Source organism: Passer montanus, unplaced genomic scaffold, assembly GCF_014805655.1.
Source record: "Passer montanus isolate IOZ18808 unplaced genomic scaffold, ASM1480565v1 scaffold8, whole genome shotgun sequence".
Classification (NCBI taxonomy): Eukaryota; Metazoa; Chordata; class Aves; order Passeriformes; family Passeridae; genus Passer; species Passer montanus.
In genome coordinates, this window is record NW_024373256.1 from 1,708,402 (window position 1) to 1,735,940 (window position 27,539).

Below are 27,539 nucleotides of genomic sequence, written 5' to 3' on the forward strand. Positions count from 1 at the left end.
TTAAAACCACTGCCCCCCATCCTGTCATGATCTGCCCCCACAAAAATTCCCTCTCCCCCTTTTCTGACCCAGTCCAAGGTCACCCCTCAGCTCTGCTCCAACAGCCAAACCCTGAGCTGAAGCACCAGACAGGAACAGGAGAGAATTCCCTCAGCACATCCAACACCAGACACTTCCCATCTAACTCAGGCCATGTTTTCCCAAATTATGGGAGACAAGGATCCAACTCTCTGCTTTGAAACAAACATTGGAGACAATTCCAATGAATTTGGCAATGCTTCAGTCTGAGCCTCAACCCAGGAGAGCTCCACCCCTGGCAGCCACCCAGGCCAATTCACCTTTCCTGGTGGAAATCATGGAATGCCAGGATCACAAAAGCTGGGGAAGACCTCCAGGATCACCAGGTCCATTTTTAGAGAAAGATCACAAAATCCCATAAAAACTAAGATTGGGGAAGCCCTCCAGGAGCATCGAGTCCCAGCTGTGCCTCATCCCCACCTTGTCCCCAGCCCAGAGCTCTGAGTGCCACCTCCAGGAATTCCTGGGACACCTGCAGGGATGGGCACTCCAAACCTCCCTGGGCAGCCCCTTCCAAAGCCTGACCACCCGAATTTTCCCCGAATTTCTCCCAAGAACCAAACCCCTGCCTGCAAAAGGCATTTTTGTTTGTTTCCTTTTTCTCGAGGCCGGGCCAAAAGCCGGTCACAAGAGCTGTGCAGAAACAATCTGCTCAGGGAAAGGCTTTCCCACTTTCTGCAAGGCCAGCGTTCCCATTCCACCCACTTACATTCCTGGATTAAGGGAAAATAGAATCACATCCGCAGGCCGGTCAGCAGTGACACAGGTCGAGATCCAGGAATATGGCAAAGGGCTGCAAGAAAATTCCAGGCATGGAAAGCTCTTTGGAGAAGTTCTGCACTCCTTCCAGCACCACCATTTCCATCAGGCCTCGTTAAGGAGGATTTTATCCCTTCAGCTCATTTGCATAATTGCCGCAATCAAAGGCAGTACTTTACAGTAATAACTTTAATGGCAGATTTTTCCTTAAACATTCTTTTTTTAAATGCACCAAGGTCGGTGCAGCCATGTGCCAGGAGAAATCCAGGCAGGAGGTGACCCTGGGGGAATGCAGGGTGTGGAGAGGGACCCATTGCTTTTTGGTTTGGGATTGTTTCTGCTTTATCATGCTCAAGGTGCATCCCAGAACCAAAATATTTGTCAATGACAGAGCAGCCTGGTTGGTACATTGGGAATTTCCTGCTTTTTTCCCCATTAGTTTTGCTACTATTGTCTTATTAGGAGGGAATCTGGCTGGTTTCCAGGCTAAAACCAGGTTTTGGAAGAGAGAGTCCAAATCTAGCCTTTGGTTTGGCTTTACAGAACCCTGGGATGGTCTGGGTTGGAAGGGACCTTAAAGCCCATCCCACTCCAACCCCTGCCATGGCAGGGTCACCTTCCACTGGAGGTTTTTCCTGAAAATGTGGAGCTTTGGCCTCTATCCCTCAAATCCATGGAAATAGGAACATGGAGATAACATCTCCAAAGCTTCAGCAGCCTTGTAAGGTTTATTTTGAAGACAGGCAAGAACCACTGGCCTAATTTTTAATATAAAACACAGACTTAGAGAAAACAAGCTGAGATCCAACTGGAAGTTGACAGCAGAAGGCAGCTGGGATTTCCACCCTGCAGCTCCTGTGTCCTCCAGAAAACCCAATTTCACCTCAAACCCTGACTGCTCCACCAGGGCATCTCCAGCTCCATCGTGCTGGGATGTTCCTCCTGGAAAGCTTCTCCAGGAGCACGGGAGCATCGTGGCTTTGCCCAGGCAGGCTCCACAGCTCCTCCCTGGGCCAGCAGAAGATTTGGGGGAACATTTCCCCTATACAGGAGGAAGTAATAGTGTTTTCCTCACTCTGAGGCTGACATCTTTCCTTTTTCCCCTGGAAATATTTCTCAGCCCCACTTTACAGGCCCTGAACCAAAAACTTGTTTCCAGTTCTGCTGGGAAGAGAATCCCAGAGACATCCATCCATCCATCCATCCATCCATCCATCCATCCATCCATCCATCCATCCAATCCCAGCCTTTGATGCTGCTTAGCCCACAAGGGAACGGGCAGCAGCTCTCCATGCCAAACAGGGAACGTCCTGGGAAGAAATGAGAACTAAAGAGAGGCAGTGTGGCTTCTGGCCCTGCTTACTCAGTGTTCCCAGACACAGCCCATGCTCTCCTGACAGCAGGTAACAGCCACCAGGGTCCCCAGCAAGCCTGCTGCCCTTTAATGCAGCCTAACAACACTAAACCCAAGCAGGGGCGAGGCTGGGCGGGGAATGAGACAAGGCATAAATTAAAGCAGAGGATATGAATTCCGTGCAGGCTGCAGCACTGGGGTTAACGTGGGTCTGGAAGCAGTTTAGGGAAAACCTGGAGTGGCTAAGGGCCAGCTCTGAGCTGAGCTGCTCTGGCCTAATCGTTTCCTTCAGGCAGGCTACTCCAGCTCACTAATAGGTTTTAATAAAAACTTCCAATTGGGCCAGTAAACCCCTCATTAAGCTGTTTTTAAAGCATGAATTTAAGAGGGCCGGGGGTAAAAGGTCAGGGGGAGTTTTTAATTCAGACCGGCTGGCAAAAGGTGCTGTTGTGATTGAAAACACCAGAGTTCAAGTGTCCAGGGCCACATAAACATCCGACTCTGTCACTAGACCTGCTTAAGTGACAGCTTGAAAAATAGATTTAATAAGACAGAGAGAAAAGTTTCCCACTCTTACAGCAGCAATAGGAACAGCAGATCCCAATATTAGGCAGGAATGGTTGGGAAGCAGCTCCAGCCCTCCCATCCTGGTGTGGGGGTGAATAAAGAGCAGCCCGTGGCCAGCTGGGTGCCCAGGGGCTCTGGGATCCAGGGTGTCCTGCTGGGAATGGAGCAGTTTTCTGGGAATAACATGGAGCAGGCCAGCCCCACATCCTGCTCCAGGGGCTCCCCACACAAGCAGAGCTTGGGGACTCTGTGCTGCCACGTGGAACTCACAGAATCCCACACTGGACCGGGCTTTAGGGAGCTTTAGGCTGGTCCAGCCCCACCCTCTGCCATGGGCAGCTTCCCACTACCCCAGGTCTGCTCCAGCCTGGCCTTGGACCCTCCCAGGGATGGAGCAGCCACAGCTTCTCTGCCAGGGAATCCTCCTGGGCAGCTCCCCCCCTGCAGAGGGGTCTGCAGCAACGTCCAGCTCAGCTCTGAGCACAGCTCAGCCCATCCCCACCTTAAGCCAAGCTTTGGACCTGCACCCGTGAAGTTTGACCTCGATTATTTCATTTTCCTCTCGTTTTCCTCCATGACCACAGAGCTGCTCTCCAGGCTGGTGCAGCCAAAGGAAAACTTCCCCCCTTCCCTGGGAACGCTCACAGAGCAGAAACATCTCCTCCATCTCACCCAGAACCCCAGCTGTGCACTCCAACATTTAATTTTATGTCAATGCACATCTAAAATTCGAGATCCCTGAAGACCTTTTAAAAGAAAATCCTCCTTGGAACAATTTGCATTGAAGCAAAGAGTGAGGATTTAACAAGTGATGGAGAATTACAAATACTCGGCTCTCAACTTTTTATTCTACTTCTAATCAAAACACACTTCAGCTCAAATTCTGAGCTAATAGATGCAATATCAAATTGGGGGGCATTTTGGGTAGGAACTCAGTTATTTGCTCATTCCATGTTTACAGATAATGGAAAAAACCTCCAGAGTTTGTTCAGGGATTGTCTTTTCTCCACACCAAAATTAACAAGGAAGTTTACTGGGAGAGGGAGGGGGGAAAAAAAATTATTTTTGCTTTTAAAATGTGCTTCTAATTCTGGCCTGCAAGGAGTGCAGGAGCCAGGCTCTCTGGAATGATCCCTAAGGAAACATTTGCTTTGGCTCCAAACAGGACACTCTGGAGCATCAGGAGTCAAATGGGATCAGCTGCTCCTCCATCCCTCCTGTTTAACGATCCCATTGATAGCCACGAGGGCAGCAGATGCATTCCTGCCTTTCCTGGCTGGGAACAGGCATCCTGCAACCACTGGGATAATTCAGGATCTCTCTGGACAGTGACCTCATTTTCCCTGGGTTTTCACTCTACACAGATCCACTACAACTCGCTCCATCCTTGCAGCTTTCCTGCTTTTAACTCCCTTTTTTTGACCAAGACAAACTCAGGACCCTCAAAATTTCTTCTGAATATCTGGAGGCTCCTTAAAACCAGAAGGCAGAGCCAAAAAAAAAAGGAAAAAGAAATCCTGGGAAGGGGCAGCACCTTTTCCAAGCCTCTGCTAGAGCAGGGATAATAAATCCCTACATGGAATCAGAATTCCACTGGGGAAAAAAGGAGTCCTTGGGGGTATCTCAGGCTGAAGCTTCCTCCTGCTCTAGGAGAGAACCCAGGGCCAGAATCAGCAAAGGTGGCACCACCACAGAGCTGGTGAGGCAGCTCTGGTCTCATTCCAAGCCAGGAGAACACAGCTCCTGAATTTTCAGGAAGGACAAAGCAGAAATTGGCCTTGGGGGCTCTTTCAAACCCCAGCAGCACAGGGGGAACCTGGAGAGAGAGGCAGAGCTGAGCCAGGCCAGGCCACCAGCACCAGGGAGAACATGAGGGAAAGGCCTTGGGACAGCAAAACTCCAGGAGGAGATTTAGGCTGAGGATGGAGGAGCCAGGAAAGCTCTGGAGGAGCAGCCTGGTCCTGCAGCTGTGCTCCAGGGAGGGCAGGCAGCACATCCATCCATCCATCCATCCATCCATCCATCCCTCCCCAAAAATCCATCCAATCCCATCCCAAAAATCTATCAAATCCCAAAAATCTATCCATCCACCCAATCCAATCCCAAAAATCCATCCATCCAATCCCAAAAATCCATCCATCCATTCATCCCCAAAAATCCATCTAATCCCATCCCCAAAAATCCATCAAATCCCAAAAATCCATCCATTCATCCCAAAAATCCATCCATCCTTCCATCCATCCATCCCCAAAAATCCATCCAATCCCATCCCAAAAATCCATCCATTCATCCCAAAAATCCATCCCATCCATCCATCCATCCATCCTCTCCATCCATCCAGGATTTATGCCTCACAGCCTCACCAGAACTTTGCCCTTCCAAAAATAAGGAGGAAAAGTGGCCCTGGATCTGTGCCCACCCACAGGAAGGACCCAGGTGCCACCTCCACCCCCTCACCAAGGGCACCCCGCTGGCTCCAAAGCCAGGTTTACATCAGAGCACCAATAAACCCAGCCTAAAGTGATCCCAGCTCAGCTGATTCCAGGCCTGGCTGATGCCCACTCCAGGATCTGCATCCCAGAGCAGCTCCTCAGCCTCCAGGGATGAACAGCCCAGCCTGGGGCTCTGCACTGCTGGTTCCCAGCTCCTTCCCTCCAGTGAGGAGGATTTTTAATCACTTTTCCCCACCAGGACTAAGAGCAAAGAGCAAAACCTGTGGCAATACCAGTTGATCCCACAGCTTGTTGTTATTTCCAGGCTCTGGAGTGCTTTAAAATTCACAGGGACAGCCTGGAGATTGAATAGAGGCTACCAAAACCCATCCTGAGATGTAGCAAAAAAAAATCCCACACTTCCTGGAGGGGGATAGGAAACAGTCAGCACTTACAAAGAACTCTCCAGGAATTTCTTTTTTTTTTAAGGATCTTGCTTTGAAGTAGATGCTCCCAAAGAACGAGGCTTCCAGAGCTCAGCAATATTTAATGTACTGCCCCAGCAATGGATGACAATGTTGTTGTTTCAGCTATATTATAACAAAAATATTGTGGTTTTCCTGTATTCTGACAAAAGGAACTGCAGATTTACATCTCCTTCATCTCATTCCGAAGGAGCCCTCACGCCAGGAACGGGGAAGGGAGAGACCCCACTGCGTACAAAGGGCTCCTTGGAGGGGGATCTCCACTTGGGACACAAAAAAATATGAAACACCGCTTGAAAACCAACAAAAACAAACCATTTCTCTGCACCCATCAGCAACACACCCAGAGGATGAGCAGCTCCAGGCCAATCCTCTGGGTTTGTGCTGTCCTGGATTAAATATCCACAGAATTATCTGGAATGCTTCGTGGAGCAGGATGGAGAATTCTCCATATTCTGGGCTCCACCTCAGCATTGCCAGAAACCCTCAAGGAGCAACTCGAATTCCAGAACATTCCATTGGGAATGAGGAGACAGCTGCAATTCCCAGAAGGAAAAGGGATCAAAGCTCCCTGGAGCACACAGATGGGATTGGAGCATTCTTTCTGAGTAAGCAGATTCCATCTGGGACAAGCTGGGAACACAAATCCCATTTCCAGGCATGATCCAGAGTCCTTCTCCACCCACCCATCCCAGGGCATTCCTGAAGGGAGAGAACACAGCCAAAGATGCTGATTTAAGCTGTTATTCCATGGCAGCAATTCCCAGAAAATCAGCAGTTTTCCGAATATTTCCACAGAGAGGAATGCTTCCAGCAGGATTTGTAAACTTCCATTTAAGAATGGGTTGGAAAACCGTAAAAAAATCCAACTGGGAAAAATAAAATCCAACCTCCAAGAGAGCAACACCTGCAGCTCATTCTAGGGAAAAGCCCATGATAGGAGTAAGAGATTCCTGATATCCAAATCTCCTGTGGAAAGGGAATTTGGGAGGAGATTCCCTCCCAGGAACGTCCTTCACTCCCTTCATCTCAAACACAACCCTTCCACCAACTCTCCTCGGCCTCAAATTACAAAATTTCCTTTCTTTAAGGGCACGTGGGCAGAAAGAAATGCAGTGAAATTAAATCAAAAGCTTAACAAAAAAAAAAATAAGTTTAATAAAAATACAAAATTTAAATATGCCAGCAAAAGAGAAAAAATTTAAACATGCCAAAGGAAGAGCAAGAGAAGCTGGAAAAATGGAAAAGCTACATACCCACAAATGCATCAACAAAATATTACTGCTGCTTTTGGCTCATTTTTAGCCACTTACCAAAGGAATACCTGCAAAACAAAATGAAGAGAAAGCAAAAGAATTAAAATTGGGGTTGACAAATTCAAGGGAACACGTCTTGTGTTGGTTTGGTTCCTCACTTCCAGCACCTGGAGTTTCAAAATGCTGGCAGGGAGTACAGAAAAGTCCTGAATTGCATCAAATGTACCAAAACTGGGAAAATGCTGCTGCGTGGAAATGGAAGAGGAGAAAATTCCCAAATTTTTGGGCTGCTCAGCACTCCAAGAATTGCCCCTGTGACACAGAAGGGCTGCTCCAGCTTTTCCCACTGCAATTCCCTTCAGCCTCAGCTGCACCATGGCGATTTTCTGTAAAATTACCAACTCTGATTAAATTTGACTTTTAATCCTAAAGCTGAGCAAGTTTTAAGATGCTGTTCTTCAAATTGTGTTTATTCCCAGTATGGCTTCAAGCTCACATCAGGAATTTGTATTTATTTATAGGCATTTGTATTTATTTTATGTATTTATTTCTATGTATTTGTACATATTTATTTGTTTATTTATATGTATTTGTATTTATTTATATGTATGTATTTATTTATATGTATTAGTATTTATTTGTATTATTTATATGTGTTTTCATTTATTTATATGTATATGTATGTATTTGTATGTATTTATATGTATTTGGATGTATTTATTTGTATTATTTATAAGTATTTGTATTTATTTATAGGTATTTGTACGTATTTGTTTGCATTATTTATATGTATTTGTATTTATTTATATGTATTTGTATTTATCTTAATGTATTTGTATTTATTCATATTATTTATATGTATTTGTGATTTGCATTTATATGTATTTGTATTTATTTATATGTATTTGTATTTATCTTCATGTATTTGTATTTATCTTAATGTATCTGTATTTATTCGTATTATTTATATGTATTTGTATTTTTAATGTATTTGTATTTATTTATGTGTATTTGTATGTTTTTATATGTATTTGTGTTTATTTAGTTGCATTATTTATGTATTTGTATTTATTTATATGTATTTGTACGTATTTATTTGCATTATTTGTATGTATTTGTATGTATTTATATGTATTTGTATTTATCTTTATGTATTTGTAATTATTCGTTTTATACATATTTATATTTATTCATATTTTATTTGTATTTATTTATATGTATTTGTATGTATTTATATGTATTTGTATTTATGTATTTGTAATTATTCGTTTTATATGCATTTATATTTATTCATATTTATTTATTTGAATTTATTTATATGTATTTGTATTTATTCATATTTATTTATTTGTATTTGCCGCATATTACACTAACCCCAAAAAACCCACCCCCCATACTAAGAAACACAGCAGGTTTCAAAGATTTTTAGAAGGATTTGCTACGACTGAAAATATCCTGAATAAGTTGCATTTTACACTCATCACTGATGGGTTTTTGAACTAATCAACCTCGATGTTTCACACCATATTTAACAACAATTTCCTGCAGATTTACCGATGTATAAAGAGGAGAAAAAGCAGGATCATTTGTAATTGAATGAATAATAAAAGCAGCTTTTAATGAAGTTATTTGTCACGAAGGGAACCTCGCTCTGCTGCTCGACACCAACTCACAGGAACCACTCTCATTTCTTGGCACAAGCAAAGAACCCCCTGAGGCTCATTTCAAACACACCCCCACCCCCCAAATGAGGAATTAATAAAATATTGGATTTTGCTGAACCACATGAAGTTTTCTGACGTGTGTCTGGTGCTGATTACATCAATCCAGGCTCCCGGCCCCGTCATGTGATGACAGGCAAACACTTGTGGATTTATTCCTCTGAAGAAGCCTGCGAGACAAATGCCAAGGAAACCAAACCAAATGGCCCACTCCGAATCCATAAAAGCAGCAGGAATTCTTGCAGGGATTTCTTCGATTTTAATAGGTACAAGCAGGGCAGGTACCCAATTCCCACAGATTTCAGGCTGGGGTTTAGAATTTAATCACCACTTTTCCTTTTCGAGGTGGCTATAATGAGTTCACAGAAATATTTATTTAAAAATGTGGATTTTTTTTTTCCCCACATTTTGGTGTTTGAAGCATTCCCAACAGATAATAAAGAAAAACACAGATTTGATTTCTCAGGCTTGAGGGTAAATTTCACCAGCAGAACTTTTGATCTGCATGTTGTGAAATGCAGAAATTCTGCTGATTCAAAGTGTATTCGGCTTGGATTGCATAAATCCCATTAAAAAGTGATGTCATGGCTGTTTTCTGCTGGAAGAGACAACATTTTTAGCCCTGCCTTGTCAGGGGAGGAAAATCCGTGTCCCACTTAGCCTGGATCAGCTGGCAATCATAAACATCATTTAATATTTCAGTTGAATTGTTTTCACCACCTTGTCCTGATGATTCATTCTAGCTTCAGTATATTCCTGGAAAGTAAAAACTGAGAGCAAAACCTGCCTTGAACCCCGTTATTCCCAAGGAAAACACATCCTGCTGTCAGGGGTTTGGGGACACAGCTCTTCCAGGGAGCAGAAATTCCCACCCAAACACAAAATGCCACCTTTTCCAGAGAATTCCTTTTTTCCTGCATGCAAAGCATGAGGAATAATGGGTTTTATTTGCTGGAGAAGGAGCTCACCAGCCAGACTTGCCCCAGAAATTCACATTTCCTTCTCCACTCAGCTGCCTCAGAGCTGCTCAGGTTATTTAATGCAGGGCTTGTTTGGGACAGGGGTCTCTAAACCTGCAAATCATTCCTAAAACTATTTTTAATGGACTCTATTCCAAAGAGAGTCCATTAAAAACAGGATAAACCAGGCAGGTTTTACCTTTACATCTATAAACTGTTTGTTTTACATCTATAAATTGGATGTTCTGAGGAAAATCCAGTTGAATTTGTACTAAAACCAGAGTAAAACCAGCTCCACCCCAGCAGTGCCCAGCTCCTTCCAGCTGAATTCCCACTGGCAGAATTCCCTGCTCATCCCCAAATCCGCAGCTGCTGTTAACAGCTCCCACTGCTGCTCCCCACAGAGAACATCCCCATGGAAAGTGATCCCAGATGGCAACTTGGATGATTCCATCACAAATCCCTCTCCTTCCCTGGGCTCTGGAGCTTGGGATGAGGGAGAAGTTACTGGGTACAGGCATATTTTCCATTCTGCACCAGGATTTGGTCCCCAAAAGGAGATTTTCAGGATGGAAAAACACCCTTTTTTTTAATCCCTGGACACTTCCCCAGCCCAGTTGGGAAACATCTCTGGCAAAACCCATCAAAATGAGATCCAGGATTAGTCTGGTGCACTATTCATTTCAGAACATCATTAAAGGAAACATTAACAGGGAAAAGTTGCTGGGTACAGGGATATTTTCTATTCTCCACCAGGATTTGGTGCCCAAAAGGAGATTTCCAGGAGGAATTCACAAGGTAGGAGCTTCACTGTGAGGGATCCCATCCCTGGGGAGGTTGGGAATGTGGCATTTTAGCTCTGCAGGTCTTCCCTCTGCAGGCAGGGATGGATTTCCATATCCCAGAGGATCATCTGCCCTAGGGCAGCCCCAGGGCACAGCAGGCAACCAAAAGGAGCTTCCTTCCAAAATTCCAGCGCCAGGGAAAGCTGCATGAGCCACCTGCCACAAATCCAGCAGGGTGTTAAAGGGTTAAGCCAAGGAAGCACAGAAAATGTGGGAAATGCACCTGCTCCAGGAGAGGACTGTGAGAGAATCACCTCAGCCAGAAATTGAGATTTCCCCTCCCTCTGCAGGCATCCAGCCTGGGTTATTCCACATGGACACTGAGGAGGCTTTTCCTTACCCTGACCTGGATCTTCCTTCCCACCACACAAACCAGCAGCTCCTGGTCCTGTCCCCAGGGAGACAGGGCAGAGAGCAGAACCCTGGGATGGTTTGGGTTGGAAAGAGCTCAGAGCCCACCCAGTGCCACCCCTGCCATGGCAGGGCCACCTCCTGCTGTCCCAGGTGCTCCAAGCCCTGTCCAGGGACGACTCCATAACCCCTCTGTGCCTTGGTTCCAACCTCTCTGCTTCTTTCACACACCTTATCTCTGTCTCCTTTCCCTCAGCTAATTAATTTAATTAGCTTTTTTGATTTTCCCTCAGCTAATCCAACTCAGCTCCTTCAGCTTTTCCCCCCTGCGCCAAGGCTGGAGCCTCTCCTGTGCCCGCACCCACTTCCAGAGCAAGGGGACACCCAGACACTGCCACTTCCCTGGCTCTGAGCAGTGGAAAAGCTCATGCACAGCTCCCAAAAGTTACTGCAAGCTTGCTGGAAAACCACAATATACCAAGCAAATTAAAGCTGTAAACACTTAGGATGGAAAAACACCCCTTTCTTTTTTCCCTGGGACCTGGGGATTCACTTCCCCAGCCCAGTTGGGAAACATCCCTGGCAAAATCCATCAAAATGAGATCCAGGATTAGTCTGGTGCACCATTAATTTCAGAACATCATTAACTTAAAAGTGTGTGGGGGGGTAAGAAACCTTTTTGACAGCTGGTTTTGGTCCCTGCCAAGCCTTCAGCACTGCACAGCCATGGTGGGGGGAGGAAATCAGCTGGAATGGGAGCAAATGAAACCAGTCTGGTTTCTGGATTCGCTTTCTTGTGGTCACAGAGCTCTAAAAGCTGGGATTCTGTGCTCTGCAATTACAACATCCATATTGAAATGGGAGGAACGGGGCTAGCATTAAAAATAAAGGAGGAGGAGGAGGAGGTTTGCTCCTCGTGCTGGGAAAGGTGCCTGGGCAGGGCTGGAGCCAAGCAGGGGGTGAGGAACGGGATGTCCCACCCTGTGCATGCCCCTGGCTCCTCCAAAACATCACACTGAGCTCCCTGGCAGGGCTGGGCAGGAGAGCAAATGTGAATGATGCAGCTGAGCCCCAGCAGCCACCAACTCTGCATCTTCCTTCCCACCACACAAACCTTTCTTTCCAACCCAAACCATCCGTGCTCCTTCCCAAAGTCACACCTGATTCCAAAGCCTGGCTTGGGTCACTGCACAGTTTGTCAGACTCCAGTGGGGTTTGCTTGGGTCAAATCCTGCCAGTGCCAAAAGCAGGTGCTGAGGTGGCAGCTCTGAAATCCTTGGGCTGGACACTGAGCCCAGGGAAGGGGGAAATGGGAACAGAGCTCAGGCTGAGCATCCCTGGGCTGGGTGAGCCCCAGCAGCAGGAGCACAGCTGGACACGGATGGAAAACCTCGGGATCAGCAGCAGCCTGGACCCAGAGCAAGTGGGCATCACCCCTGTGACCCTGCTGCCACCAGCTGCAGGTAAAATCCCAGGAAAACAGGATGTCAGTAACTGCTTGATTAAAAGAGGAATCCTTTAATTGCAGTAAATTGCATTTTTTAATAAATGCATATAAAGATACATGTTTATATTGCATATAATGGATATTTAATATAACTGCATATATATCACATATATAATATAGTATTTTATATAGGTTTTTTATATATTTAATGCATTTATGCATTATAAATATTGCATAATTTTAATTGCATTAATGGATCTCTCTGGGGCTGGCCCCTGCTGCCCAGCTCTCTGCAGGCTGGGACTGCCCAGTGCCACCTGGACAAGAAACCTCCCAAATTGCAGCTCTGCAGCACCAATCCAGCCATGGACCAGCTCCTGCTGCCCACCCACTCCAAACCCCACTGGCACCTCTCAAGGACTGCTCCCACCCCAAGCCAAACCCAGGGCGAGGAGGGGAAAGCTCCCCCATGCTGGGAGGGGGGAAAACATTCAGTGATTCATTTCTGCCATCAGCCACGATTCGATTTTCATCTCTCACCCCAAATCTGGTTCTCATTAGCTTCATTAGCTCCCAGTTGTGCTGCGAGGCAGCGGTGTCACATGGAATTAATCTTTGTTTTCATTAATGTGTCATCCCCAGCGCTCAGGGCTGCTCGCAGCATTCTTTGAAACCGATCCATTCCCTCTCTTCTGGGCGGGGAGGAAGTGCCAAAAAGCAGCTTCCTGGGCAGGAAGGATGACCCCCTGAGATCCTGCAACTCTGGCTTGATGTTTGCAGAGATCATCTTCTCTTGCTGGGGACAGAGGGAGGGCAGCTCGGAGCACAAGGGATGCGAGGCTGAGATAACAAAGAAATTCCTGAGCTTCCCTGCCAAGGCCTGATTAAGGAATAAGATATTCTGACTTCTCTAGGTGTTGTTTTTGGGGTGTTTTGGAAAGCTGGGAAAATAAAGCCAGGTTGAAATAAGGGTTCTGATCACAAGGCTCTGAAAACCTCCAATTTAGCAAAGGCACCAAGGTGATTTGGCTAATGAGATTTAACCAAAGATTTAACCAAATCATCTAAAGATATTTCTTTTTAATACACAAAACTAGACAGTGGATTCAGGCACAACAGGAATTTCTGCTTCCACTTCCAACCTGAACGGAAAGCTGGTCTCAGTTAAGAATTACAGCCCCTCAGTACAAGCTTGTATCACTTCCAGACATGATAAAGCTGGACGGAGACTGATGGGAAGCCCCTGCCAAGGTCACCCTGTCAAGCACAGCTGCCACATCCATTCCTGCCTGTGCAGTGATCCCTGAGAACTTCCCACGTGTCCTGATAAAACCCAGGACACCCAGGTTGCCATTCCTTTCCTCACAACTTCTGATTTTTCAGGGTCTGCAAAAAAAAAACCCCAAAATAAAGTCTTCCTGAATTATCCAAAGTGCGTAAAAATCCACTGATTCCTGCTGCCTCGGGCTGCTGGGAGCTCCAAGGGGGATTTTCCAAGAGGAAAGCCCAGGATGGGCAGAGGGGTGGAGCTGGGATAGGGGCAGAATGGGATCATCCTTAAATTCCCTTCCACCCCAAACCACTCCAGGATGATCCTATCCACGCTCTTGTGCCCTCACCATCAAAGGGTCACAAATAAAAGTGCTTAAAAATGGGAATGTTTTGCCAAATGCAGCCCTGATTCACACCCTGGCTGCTTTCCAACCTGCAGTAACAAACTCAAAGACCTGTCTCCAGCCTTTACTGGGCTGGATCATTCTGGACAAAGCACCTAAAGCCTCAGAAGCCAAAGGTGTAGAAAATAAGAGGAAAAAGCACTGGAAGAAGTTCATTTAATGGCCACTCACCCACTCCTGGAAAGGGAAAACACTCCCTGAGCATCTCCTGAGCCCCACTGGAGCTGAGCCCAACCCAGCCCTCAGCTCACCCTGATTAAACCCTGCATGGCTCAAGTGCTTTTTAATGAGAATAAACCCCACAAACCCTCCACCACACTCCAGCCCTTCCTCTTCCTCTGTTGCAGATGAACTCCTGAGGACACTCATTTAATTGCAATTAAAGCATCTGCCTCAGAGCCAAGCCTGCCTGACACTTGGCCTTCCAAAATGTCCTTTAATGTGAAACTGCCAAGGCGCTCTCTGCCAGCAGCTAAAGGTGAAAAACCACCAGGAACTTGGGGGCAGAAACTGATTTTTTGGGCTTCAAAGGGCACATTTCATATTGCTTGCAGGATAAAAAGGTGCTGCTTGGTCCTTCCCTGGCCCCCAAATCCCTGCCTGCTCCTTCCCTGGCTCCCAAAATCCCTGCCTGCTCCTTCCTTGGCTCCCAAAATCCCTGCCTGGTCCTTCCCTGGCTCCCAAAATCCCTGCCTGCTCCTTTCTTGGCCCCAAAATCCCTGCTGCACCACCTTTTCCACAAGGGAAGACCCCACTAAAAAGAACCTTGCAGCCACCTCGTGCTGTAACATTTTATTTATTGCCTTGTTTAACTTATCCCCTTGAGCTCCTGTAACTCAACCAGAATCTAGAAAGAAAATAAAGGCAAGAGGATTTAAAATCCCACAATTCCAGCTGTTTTTTCTTTTTTAATCTGTGCTGTCTGACAATGGGCAGTGAGCTTTGGGAACACAATAACCCAGGGGAAGGAAAGGTTTTCAGATGCCAGTTGGAAATGCTGGAAGGGAGGAAACAACAGGAGAAGAAACAGGAGATCAGTGGCAGAGTAGCTGAAAAGTTTGTTTCTATAAGAAAATGTAATAGCTCTCTGGAGACACCTTACTGGGGGATAAAAGTGAATTTATCCCAGAATTACTCAGTCATTTCAGAAGTGCATTAGTGATTCTGGTACAAAAACTGATTTAATTCCTGCTGGAAGCCTCTCCCACAGAGCTTGTCCTGCTCATCCCCACAAACACAATCCCACAGGGAGTGACACCACAAATGGAGGCTGCCTGGGGTCACCTGCAACGAGGATTTTGATTAAACCAATCAAGCTTTTCCCATATTTTTGTATAAATGGATGAAAACCCATGATAGGAATATTCAGGAGGGAGGAAGTGGGGAGAAAGGCAAAGCCATTTGTGTGGGACCTGTGGACAAGCTGGATCTGCAGGCTGCAAAATGGATGTTGGACTATGAGGAATTGCCACAAAAATCTTTAAAACATCTTTAAACAGTTTCTACTCGACTCAAACTGACTAGTGCCACTTTACTCCTATTTTACTACTGCAGAAATGGCAGGAATAATCAAGGTTAAAATGAACATAATGATTCAGCACTTCACCCAACAGGTCAGATATTAAATATTCCTCTGCCTTGACAGATTTTGAACTTCTTGACAGTCTCCTACTTCAAAAGGAAAAAGTTCAAAGTGGCAGATGGGGGAATAAAGAAAAAAAAATCCAGTATTTTAAGGCAGACACACTGAGCTTCTGATGGAAGCGTGACACCATCACACGGGTGGCCTTGACCCCAAACACATCCAGGTTTAGTCTGCCCAGACCCACAGCTGCTTTGGGAAACCCAGAATGACAAAACCCAGCACATTTCAAGGTGGAAAGCACTGGCAATCTCAACCCCACGCTTCCCAGGCACCAAAAGAAATCCATTTCTCTGCAAGGTCACCTCACGTTGAGAGCCACCAAAGTGTATCTTCCTTCAGGCTGTTGAGAGTCAAGGACCTGGCAAAGCCAAGGGCCACAAGCTGGGCCTGGTTCTTGGGATTTTAGGCTGCCCAAATCCTCCTTATCCTGCAGACAGCTCAGAGGAACAGTTTTTTTGAGGGGTTTGAGACCCTCCAAGCCCTCAGCTGTGCTGTCCCCAGGCTCGTGGATATTCCCCAGCTGCCAGGTGGGGCCAGGGCAGGCAGGGAACGTGTCCTGCCCTTCAAAGGCCACACTTTGCTCTTCTGAAGCTTCCCCGGGCTGAGCCCAAGCCAGCTGGGCAGCAGTTGAAAGAGCTGCTCCTTCAGCAGCCCAAAACAAATAGGGACATTTAAAATTAAAATAGACAAAAGGGTAATAAAAGGAATAAATTGTCCCTCTCTGGCCTAGAGAAGAGAGCTCTATTCCTGCTGGGTCTCCCCTGGAGGGGCTTCCCAGGGAGGCTCAGCAGAGGATTCTGGAGGATGGGGAGAGCCCATGGGGGTGGCTCACAGCAGCCCAGGCTGGCCAGTGAAGAGGGACAGCAGGGTTGGACAAAAAAAATCAAAATAATATTTTCATTTTGAGCCACAAAGGATTTTTTTTATATATATTTGGGCCACAGGAGGAATTTCCTGCTCATTTCAGAGACCTCTCTGCTGAGCTGCCTCATCACTCCAGGAATGCCAGGCATTGTCCTTCCCACTCCAGGAGAGCTGTGCTCTCTGCAGGTCCTTTGGAAAAGCAACAGAACCCACCAAAAGCTCTCAACCTGCCCCAAACTGGGAGCAAGACAATCACTGCACCATCTAACCCCACCTAAAACCAGCGTGAGGAGGAGTTTGAAAGCCAGCCTTGGTTTTAAAGCCAGCCTTGGTTTTAGGGCCAATACCACAGATTTTGGGCACTCTGAGCTCCTCCCTTTGCAGCACCAGAGCTCCTGAAGGACAGGGGGCATTGAGTGAGCCCTGCTTTGCTCCTTCCCTGCGTTTCCCTGTGCTGGAAGCAGCCAGCATCCCTCTGTGCAGGGAATTCCATCATCTCCTGCAGGCAGCACAGGAATAATCTGGCTTTGACCCATTCCAGAGGATCTGATGGAAAATGAGCTGGGCTGCTTGGAGTCTTCTCCCTCAGCCCTTCCCAAGAACCACCTCATTTCCTGGTCAACACTGAAATTAAGAGGAAAAGCAGCTGAGGGAACACCTCTAATCCCCCCTTTTCTCTTACCCCTTCCCCCTTGGTGTGTTGTTGTTGTACACCAGGCTAAATTTCACCCCCCAAACCTCAAGGAGCAAAGGAGGGAAAATAAAAAAATAACCCAGCCTTATCTCAATTATCAGGAATCAATTCCTTTCAAGCACAAGCAGGTGCATTCCTGCCAGGATCATTGTCCTGGGGCTGGAGGGGACCCCAGCACTGATCCCTGAGCTTCCTCCTGCTCAGGAATTGGGGTTTGGACAAGGGCTGCTGAGGAGAGGGCCAGGCTCCTCTCTGTACCCCCCACCCTTTGCCTCTTCCTTAAAAAAGGTGCCCAAAAAGCCTCTCAGAGCTCACCAGGCACAACTGGAATTATTTTGGGTAAACCTCAGGAGTCCTCCAGGACTGTCAGAGGAGCCAGCACCCCCCAAGCAGAAAAAGTGGGAGCAGAGGAGCAGCACAGCACCCACTGCCCAAAGATGTGGAAAAAAACACATTCCAGGTGGGTTTTTAAAAAAAATAAAACTACAAGAGCTCTACTCTACAGCACCAGCACAGGGAGCACTCCAGAGAGCTGTGGGCACTAATGAAGAGAGCCTGTCTTAATTATCCCACTGCTCCAGGAATTAAGAGATCAAACCTCCAGCCCTGGAGTCACTGCAGCTCCAGAGCTCAGCCTCAAAACCTCGGCAGCTTCAGGGGGAGGCTGCTGGGATTTTTTTTCTCCCCTCCAAACAGAAACACAAAGAGGAAGGAGTCAAGGATGATCACAGCCAGGTTTTGCTCCTGTATCCCTGAAGCCAAAGCAGGAGGATCCCTGAATTCCTGCCCTCTGACATTAAAACATCTAGAAAAGAGACAAGAAATCCTGGAATAATTTGGAAAGAGGCAATGTAAAAGCATCCACTGAGTTATTTGTCCAGCTCTGTGGCTTGGTCTGACAGCTTTCAGTTGGTGCTGAGTTAAGAGCTCAGAGAATGGAGCTTTTCAGAGGCTGCTCTCCTTCACCCACTTACATTCCAGCTGGAGTAGGATGGCAATGAATGGGGCAGCACATGCAAAACCTTAAAATCAAACCCACTGGGCCCATCTGGGGAAAAGGTGCCCTGTTGTAAAGCCAGAACGCTTCAGAAGAATCTCCCTGGGCACCTCCTGATGGCAGAAGCTTCTCCCTCCACACGAGCTCAGCTGCAGGCAGAGAGGCACCTCAGGAGGGGACCTGATGAGATTTGGGGTTTTCAGGGCACATCCTCTTTCAAACAGCACATTTGGGGCCTGAACAAGGGCAAGGACCAGCCAAACCCTTTATGTGAGCACCACAGCCCTCCCCTGCAGCAGGCTGATTTACAGGAGTCAGGGTTCCTCCTTTCTCCCCACAAACTCTCTGTGCTCAGTCTGAAACACAGAACTGCAGCTCTCTCCTGGGCAGAGCTCAGAAACCACCCCAAAAGCAACGACTGAGGGAAGAACTGCACAGCTGGGATAACACAGCATGGAAGGTCACGGAATCATGGAAGGCCATGGAATCATGGAATGAAGTTCATCAAATCCCACCCTGCACCAACGAACAGAGGAGAACTCAGGACAGATATCCCAGTGAGACAGAGCAGGGACATTGCCATCAAACATTTGTGTCCATAAATCATCCCTGCCAGGTGCTGTCCTTATCTCACATTCCTACATGGATAATCTGGTGAGGAGCAATCACAAACTGGACTGGAAATCCAAACTGCACCAGGAAAAAAATCAAATTAAAATCAAAGTGTACCACAAAGAGCATGAGAGAAAAGCAGAGCAGAGGGACTGAGAACCCACCAGATCTGTCCAACGTTGACCAGGGAGAGGTAGAGCAGCCACAGCAGGGCCATGAGGACCATGTTGGCACAGCCAGTCAGCAGCACAAAGGCTGCCACTGCCAGGCCAGCCAGGGCCAGGCAATCCAAGGTGCTGTCCATGGCAGACCAGTCCAGGAACCAGATGAGAGTGGGGGCATAGCTCAGGGCATCCAGGCCGACCTCCCCCTTGAAGTATTTCTTGACCTCCTGCAGGTAGAGCTTGCAGGGGAGCAGCCCCTTCTCTCCTATCAGCTGCTTGTTCTGCTGAAAGGCCACCAGGAAGGCCACGACTGCAGGGGAACAAGGAGAGGGAAAAATGTGTGAGGAATCAGCCAGGGTCAGGGAGAGGATTGGAATCCAGAGGTCATTCTTGGAAGGAATTCATTCCCAAGTCCTTATGTCCATTAAAATCCAACACAGTCACTACAGAGCCCAACAAAAGGTTCCCTGGGTTGCACCTGGAGGATCTTTAAGGTCCCTCCCAACCCAAACCAGTCCAGGATTCTGTGGTTTCTATGAACCTCAATGGAGAAGGCAAAGGAATTCTATAAATCCATCCTGGCTTTGGAGGAGATCTCCAGCTTTATGTAACGTTAACAGGGCATCTATCAAGCACCAGAATCTTTTCCTTGTATTGAAAACATTTCATAGAACAAATATTGTTAATGAGACAGCTTAGACTCATCTACACCATTAATGAGGTGTCCATAGAATCCCAGGATGGTTTGGGTGGGAAGGGACCTTAGAGATCCTCTCATCCCACCCCTGCCATGGCAGGGACACTTCCACTGTCCAGGGTGCTCCCAGCCCTGTCCAGCCTGGCCTGGGACACTGCCAGGGATCCAGGGGCAGCCACAGCTGCTCTGGGAATTCCATCCCAGCCCCTCCCACCCTCACAGGGAAGAATTCCTTCCCAAAATCCCACCTAATCTTAATCTCTGTTAATGTGAAGCCATTCCCTGTGTCCTGTCCCTCCATCCTTGTCCCCAGTCCCTCTCAGGCTCTCCTGGAGCCCCTTTATGCCCTGGCAGGGCTCTGAGCTCTCCCTGGAGCTCTCCCTTTTCCAGGTGAGCACCCCCAGCTCTCCCAGCCTGGCTCCAGCTCTGGAATTGCTCCAATTCCTTCCTGTGCTGAGGATCCCAGAGCTGCTCAAAGCACCCTCAATTCTTTGAGTTCATGGCTCACCCCACAACTGCCCAGAACAGCAGCTCTGACCCTCTGCATCCTCTCACACCCTGGGAAGTTGGGAATCCAAAATCTTACCATTTTCCCACCCCTTCAATTCCCACTTTTCCATGTCTTTACAGCTGTCCCATTTATAGTTCTGCTCCAGCCCTGGACACTCTTAGAGCAGCCAGCTGCTTTTTTTAACAGCACATCAGCAATTTAATTACAGCTCATAGACCTAGCATTTGATGTCCTACAGAGAAAGTTGGGCAGTTTTTAGGCATTATCTCATATTTTAGGCATCTCCTGCAGTTACCAATTTGCAGTTTGTAACTCCAGTAATCTCCATGTCTCAGAGAGAAAAAAAAAAATGAGGAAGGCCAACATTTCCTGATTAGGCTGCATCCACTCATTTACCCATCCTTCAAACATTACCCAAACACCAGCCACGTCACGGGCAGCAGCACCAGAGCTCCTGCAAAAAGCCAATTTGTTCCCCTCCCCAATCTTCCTCGGTTAATGATCAAATCTGTTTCCTTCCTTATCTCAATGCTGGCATTCTGCAAACAACAACCCTGGTGTTCATCTGGTGTCTCTCACTGGGAGCGCTGGGGGAGAGGCTGTGTGAAATCAGAGCCCAAATTCCCATTTCTTTGAAGTCTGCAGCAGCAACCCAAAGTCTGCAGCCCCAGGGAATCCGACTGAAAGTCCCATTCCCCAGACAAAGGTCTCCAGTGGGTTCCACTTAATCCACTTAACGCTCCCCCAGCTCTCTGCGCACAGCCATGGGTTTTATTCTCACTTAAAAACCACTAAAAGTCATCAGCAGCACACAGCAGAGGTCACTGGGAGGGTTCCCTTTGATTCCAGAAGATCCTGGACCCCAGGGATGGCACAATAAAATTGGGAGTTAATGGGTTGTGTCTCTTCCCATCCATCTTTTCTACACAGTGAATGATTTTACAAATAAAAGACATTTTTCTTCAATTATTTTACTCAATTATGGATAAGGAGAGACATGAGGAAAGCTGATTCAAACACCACAGGATCAGTTCTGGGACACAAGTTAAGTGTTTTCTGTTTTATCCATGTTTTTCTACCAACACTCAGCTCAGCATAGCTGTGTCATCAGAAAGCCTGACATGAAACTAGCAGAAATAAAATTCTTCTGAGCTTTAGACAGCTTAATATTTTCAATTTTGGCCCTAAAAAAGCCAACTGAAAGCCAGTTCTGCCTTAAAACTCCGTGGCTTGATTTCCCGTGATTAGCACTGCAATTTGCTGCACAGTTTTCTAAAAGTGCTAATCAAATTCACCTCTAAATGCTCCAGAATTGCTGCCCCAACCCATAAATGCTGAGCAGGTTTTTGCCTAAAAAAAGTCCAAATTAGACCCCTGCGCCGCGCACGAGACAAACAAGGAAAGGGTAAATTAGGAAAAACAAACACCAGCAATTCCAGCAAAGTGCACATTGGATGGACAAAATCCTGCTCAGCCTCTCCGAGCCTGCAGGCAGCAAAAAATGGGTTGGAGCTGCCATGAAATGCACATTTTGGGTGGCCCAGCTCGGGCTCCAAAGGGGTTTTCTCCCAGGACATCCATTTCCCACAGCAGCAGCCACGATGGAAACCCAGCAGCAGCCACGATGGAAACCCAGCAGCACCAGCCCTGATTTTGGGAGGATTCACCTCGCCCAAAGCAAACCGCAGCGTTCCCCCTGGGTTTGATCCACACCCGGCCAGGTGATGCTGGCATTCCCAGAGCTCCAGCCCGGATCCAGCTCCCTCTCCTGGACACTCCCCACGCTCAGGCTCGGATCGCTCCAGGCTCGCTCTCCACCCATCCCCAGCATCTCTGCGATGGGCTCAGCTCCCACCTCCAGCCATCCCTGCTCCATCTCCCGAGGTTTCCCCCTCAGGCAGCAGCTCCTGTGCTGCTGGGCACGGCAAGAGCTGAAACCAAAGACAGAGACTGCAGAGGATTTCAGCAGCACAGGAGATGCCCAGATCCAGGAGGGAAAAAGGGAAGTTATTTATCAGCTTGTCATTGCTTCCTCTCCCTGAAGCCCAGAGAAACTGGAGCCTTAAATTCAGTGTAACAGACCCTGCTGCCTTCTCCAGGAACCTTCCCTTCGACCATGGCTTGCTCAGGGGGTAAAAAAGTCCCTTTTCCCCCAAAGCCTGTGCTCCTTCCTCTTCCTTAATCCTTATTCTGGAACCTCTCTCCCTGTGGCCTCGTGTTTGGGGATTTTTCACCCTGCATCCTCCAGCTCAAACAACTTTGCTTCCACTGTGGGCACTGACTGGCAGCACCACCACCCTGCTGGGCTTGGGGCACACTGACCCACCTCCCCTTGCTCCTGGAGCTTTTCCCTGGGATTCTGCACCCTCCAGAGCTCACTGCCCGTGCTCCTCACGGACAATTCCAGGACGTGGGAGTGCCCAGTGCCCTGCTCCACCTGGAGGTGCCATTCCTGGGGCTGTGCAGGTGGAGGGAACGGAGCAGCTCCGGGGCTGCCTCCCACTGCAGAGCCTCTGACAGCTCACATGGGAGCTCTCCCTGCTGCCAGCTGAGCTTTACATAATACATGCAAATTACCAGGGCTGCTAATAGACCTTCCCTACTTATCCTCACCTCGGAAGGTGCTTCACTGTACTTTTCCATTAACTCCCCCCCTCTCCACCTTCTCCTTCCCCTCCCAGCCTCCCCTCTCCCCCCAAACCCAGCGTGTTCAACCCCACATGGTACCAATAACCACCACCCAAGCGTCCCCATCCAAGGGATTCGCTCCATCCAGATTTCCCTGGCACCTCAGCTCCTTTCCCTCAGTCCAGGCTCAGCCTGTCATGGTGGGAGAATGAGAGAATCCCATTTTTCATGCTCAGGAAAGATTTAAAGATGTGAAATCCAAAACTTTCCGGTCATATGGCTTTTTCTGTCTTCCCCCCCTTCTTGTTAAAAGAAGTCTTAACTTTTCCTTGATGCCCTAACCACAAGAAGAACTGAACCAAGAGCACAGAGCTTTGCCTGAAAACCAAACTACATTTTGCACACACACAAAAACTCTGCCTGGAGCAGTTTATCAAGTGCCCCTTTGACCCAACGAGGCATTTGAACAGGCCCTGAGCTGGATGCTGCAAGCTGAGCTTGCACTGCTGGAGAGAAGAAAGAGCAGAATATTCCTGGTATTTTATTACCAGAGAAATGAATCAAATAAGTTTTCAATTGATGAATTCCCCTGCAAAGTTTTGCAACACAGAAGCACAACACCACAGCACTGAGCAAAAGGGTGAAGCCAAACACCCACAAAAAACACACAACAAAGTGCTCTGGTTTTTACACCTTTTTTGCTTTCTTGCCTTTCACGGCCAAGCTGAAGACTTTGGGTGGTTGCTCAGGGGTTTTTAAGTTTTATCTCTCTGTTGCCTCCTTGTTTGAAAAGCTGTGGAAATAGAAAAAGCTTCCCTTTGGCTCTGCAAAAACCACCCCAGCCTGCAGCTGGAGGATGCCCTGGGAAGATCCCTCTGCTCCAGAGGGGCATTGGGCAAGGAGAGGACAGGGAGAGAGATTCCCTTCTCCACCTTTGTTATTTTTTATTCCCATTCCAGGGGGATGCAGCTGCTCAGAGCACCCAGGGTGATGCTCTGCTGGTGCTGCACAGCCCTGCCAAGGAGCACCGAGCTGCAATAAAACCTCTCAGGGCAGCAAAAGTGTCTGAAGATGTTCTCTAATCCTGAGCAGGCAGGCTGAGAGCTACTGGGAGCCTTTGAATAAAGCTGAGGGAAGAGAAAGCAGGGGAGATGGCAGAGAAAGAGAGGAGGAAGGACACCGGGGAGAGCCAGGAGCCTACAGGAAGCCAAACCCCCCGAGAGGGCTTTGGATTTCAGATTTAGGAAGAAGGAGCCTGAACCTCCCATAGCTCTGGCGCTGGGGAAAGAAAATACTATTAAACAATACATAAGGAGAAGAAAGATAAACTGGATTTAAATAATAGCTTTTATTTCAAAGCTCTCCACAGAGCCTGGCTGAGATTGGGGAGGGTGGTATCTAATTACTGAGATTTCTACAGCTGGAATCTGATGATGGTAATCACCCAAAAAGAGCACTTAAAATGATTTAGAAGGAGGGTGAAGGGAGCAAAAAAATGCACATTTGTTGTCAAGAGCTTTGGGACCAGCTATTTACCTGTAAGAGCCCTTCCAACAAGACCTCAAAATATTTCTGGATTGCCAAAACACTGATCCCTGTCACAGGGAACACACACAGGGCAAGACCAGGATGGAAAAGCTGCAAATCTCCAAGTGACATCTGGCCAAACCTCTGTCCTGCTCGGGTGAGACTCCACCTGCAGAGCTGCCCCCAGTTCCAGGGTCCCAGCACAGGGAGGACCCTGCAGAGAGCCCAGAGGAGGCACCAGGATGAGCAGAGGGATGGAGCAGCTGGGAGAGACTGTTCACCTGGAGAGAAGCTTTGGGCTGACCTCAGTGTGGCCTTCCAGGACCTGCAGGAGCCACCAGGAAACACACAGAGACCATTTCCAAGGGAGAGAGGGACGGGACAATGCTGCAAGGACCAAACCTCCCAGAGCCCCTTCAGCTGGATGCACTTTCCCTGCCCTCCCACCCCTGCCAGCAGCAGGTGGGGTTGCTCTCTGACCTCTCCAAATCCTCAGATCTTCTCCCATCTCCAACCTGCCTCTCACTCAGCAGCTGCTTTGCCAGGGACTTCCCAGGCTCGGGCTGCTTCTGGAAAACCCCTTCAAAAGACACAAAAAAAAAAGGGCAGAGTTGTTACAAGCAAAGGGGGAGAAGGGAGGGCACACAGAAGGACACTCCACACCTGCCTTGCTCTGCCTGTCCTCCTTCCACGCAGGCAGATCCTTGGGAAAACATCTCCCGTACCTGCAGCAGGCAATGAACACCCCCTTGGGAATGGGGTGGGGGCAGGAAGGAGGTGACAAGCCCTCAGAGCACACTTTGGGGTCACTGCACACCCCAAATTGAGTTTCTCTCCACCTCATCCTCAAGGTTCTTCACTCTCCCACCCAGGAGTGGAACAATCCCTCAGCTCCCAGAGCTGAGCCCTGACCACATTCCCCGACACCTTAGCACAAATCCCCCCCGAAAGGAAAGGGTTACACATAAAAGGGTGAAATGAAAGAAGGGGGGAAAACATCCCACGGCTGAGGAATGTCAAACTGTCACAACGGCATCAACCGTCTCCTCAGCGAGTCTGAGCCTCGGCGCGCGCGGAATCGCCGCGTCTGGGAGAAAAATCAGCTGTCACAGTAAATGCTTCCATCTCCAGAAAAAAACCTGCAAGAGCAGCTTGGCACAGAGGCACGGAATTGTTTTCTGCTGTTTCCAAAGCCAGGCACTCCAAAGAGATCAAAGGGCAAACCCTCCTTCCCACTGGAGCATCCAGGGGGAATCTGCCTGCTCACAACCTCTCCAGCTCACACACAACGAGCACTTTCCACCCCACAAATCCTTGTGGGGCACCTCTCCTGCACTGCCAGCCTCAGCACAGCTGCCTGCAGGGATCTGACCTGGCTCAAACCAGGCCTAGGTTCCTGGCTTGGCTCATTTGGCTCACCCCAAACCAGCAGAACTCCCCTGGGCCCGAATGCAGCCAAGCACAAGTTGCACAACAAGCAGGTGAACTTTTCCTCTTCTGCACCTCTTCCTTTAAGAAGGGACACAAAGCCCTGCTCCTTCCAGCTTCAGTACCCCAAACTCTCCCTCTGCCACCCCACCCTCCAAAAGGTTTCCTTACTCCACACTACAGAGGCATTTTGGGGTCTCCTCCCAACTTTCAGCCATTCCCAATGCTTTCTCCCGCTTGAAAAACCACCACAAAGCATTCTCCCTCTTTTTTAGCACCCCATATTTACTCACCGACCTGCACGCTCAGCTTCACCCTGTGGCTCAGCCCCTGCCAGCCTCCTTCTCTCCTGCAGCCCATCAGTTTCAATCACTTCCACCTGTAACTCACCTGACCCCCAAGCAGATCCTTGTTCCCCACCTCGTTGTCCCAGGTGTCCCACTCACCACGAGGTCCCACCCCTTTGATTTCCACCGATTCCCACCTCTGCAGGCAGCCCCAGCTCCCTTCCCACCCCCGCACCCCCTCTGCTCCCAGGTGTGGCACATTTATCACCCCAAAGCCACCCCGGGCAGCAGCGGCCTCCACCGAAGGCACAGCAGAGAGCACTAATCAGTTTTTCATAAGGAAACTGCAAACCGAGCCACGGGAAACTCAGCAGCCTGGATTTACACACGGGGGAATATCGGAATCGCTTTCATTTTGACTGAAAGAGTCATAACCTCGCATTTCACCGAGAGCTGAAACCAAACTAGAACCAGAGCACGTGTCAAAGCCATACGAAACTACAACTTCTGCATGGTTTTGATGCAAAATAATCTAAGCAGGCTGGCAGGCTACAAATTCTAACGATTCTGTGGACAAATCTGGGGCAAGTTTAGAATTTGTACCGTAGTGTGTTACTTGTCAGTTTTGGTTTCACTGTAAATATTTTTAAGCGGAGCACCAGTGGGCTCTGAGCACAGCTCTCAGTGCCAAAGCGAGAGGCAAACGAGCACGGCAGAGGCTGGAAACTGCTTCCACTGTGGAATATTTTAAGGTCATGTTGACTCTAGGTCCTGGCTGTTGGTGGTGTTGGCACCCAGGGATGGCATCTGTCCCTGCAGTCCTGCTGCTGCACAAGACAAAGAGTTTCTCTCTTGCACTGTGAGCTCGCAACTTCAGGGGAAAGGATGAACAGCTCTGGTGAGAGGTACCAGCCTCGTGGTGTGAGCAAAGCTCTCCTTCCAGCTCCACCAGCTTCCAGCATCACCAACCCCATCCAGCCATCCCCTGTCCATCAGGAAAGTGGGACTGGGAAAGAAGAGAATCATGGCATAGGCAGAGCTGGAGAGGACCCACAACGATCATAAAATCATAGACTATTCTGAAGCGGGAGGGTCCTGCGAGGATCCGCTATTCCTGTACGGGACATCCCCAAGGATGTCACCACATGCTTGGCAGCGGTGTCCAAGGGCTCCTCTGGCAGCTCTGGGACTGTGCTCCTTCCCTGGGGAGCCTGCTCAGTGCCCCACCACCCTCGGGGGATGGGAAAACCTCTCCCTGCTCTCCCGCAGCCCTCCCTGGCTCAGCTGCAGCCGCTCCCCGGGCACCACTCGGGGACCCCGCGGGGGGATCAGCGCCCGCCCGGCACTCACAGTACAGGAAGGCAATGGAGCGCAGCAGCACGATGCGGGTCAGCCAGAAGGTGCCCGGGGAGAGCGGCGGGGCCGCGCTAGCGAGCCCGGGCTCGGGGGATGCAGCGGGGGCCGCTCCGGGAGCTCCAGCGGGGGCTCCGGCCCGGCCCGGGCGGCGCTGGCGCAGCCCCGCGCTGGGAGCCGCCATGTCGGGCACAGCGAGCAT

The 27,539-nt window shown here is 48.6% G+C and overlaps 1 protein-coding gene across 3 annotated transcripts in view; it reads right to left on the reverse strand.

Moving 5' to 3' along the window:
* LMF1 (lipase maturation factor 1) overlaps window positions 1-27,539 on the reverse strand; it is a 125,600-nt gene extending 98,061 nt beyond the window's left edge. For 2 of the 3 annotated variants that reach the window (XM_039732423.1, XM_039732422.1), the window contains exons 1-3: window positions 27,335-27,539; window positions 18,907-19,216; window positions 6,989-6,999 (exon numbers count right to left, since the gene is read on the reverse strand). In XM_039732423.1, the coding sequence (XP_039588357.1) occupies window positions 6,989-6,999; window positions 18,907-19,216; window positions 27,335-27,539 (526 nt within the window). Of the gene's footprint in view, window positions 1-6,988; window positions 7,000-18,906; window positions 19,217-24,749; window positions 24,835-27,334 lie in introns of those variants that run through there. The other variant, XM_039732424.1, reaches the window with a different exon arrangement.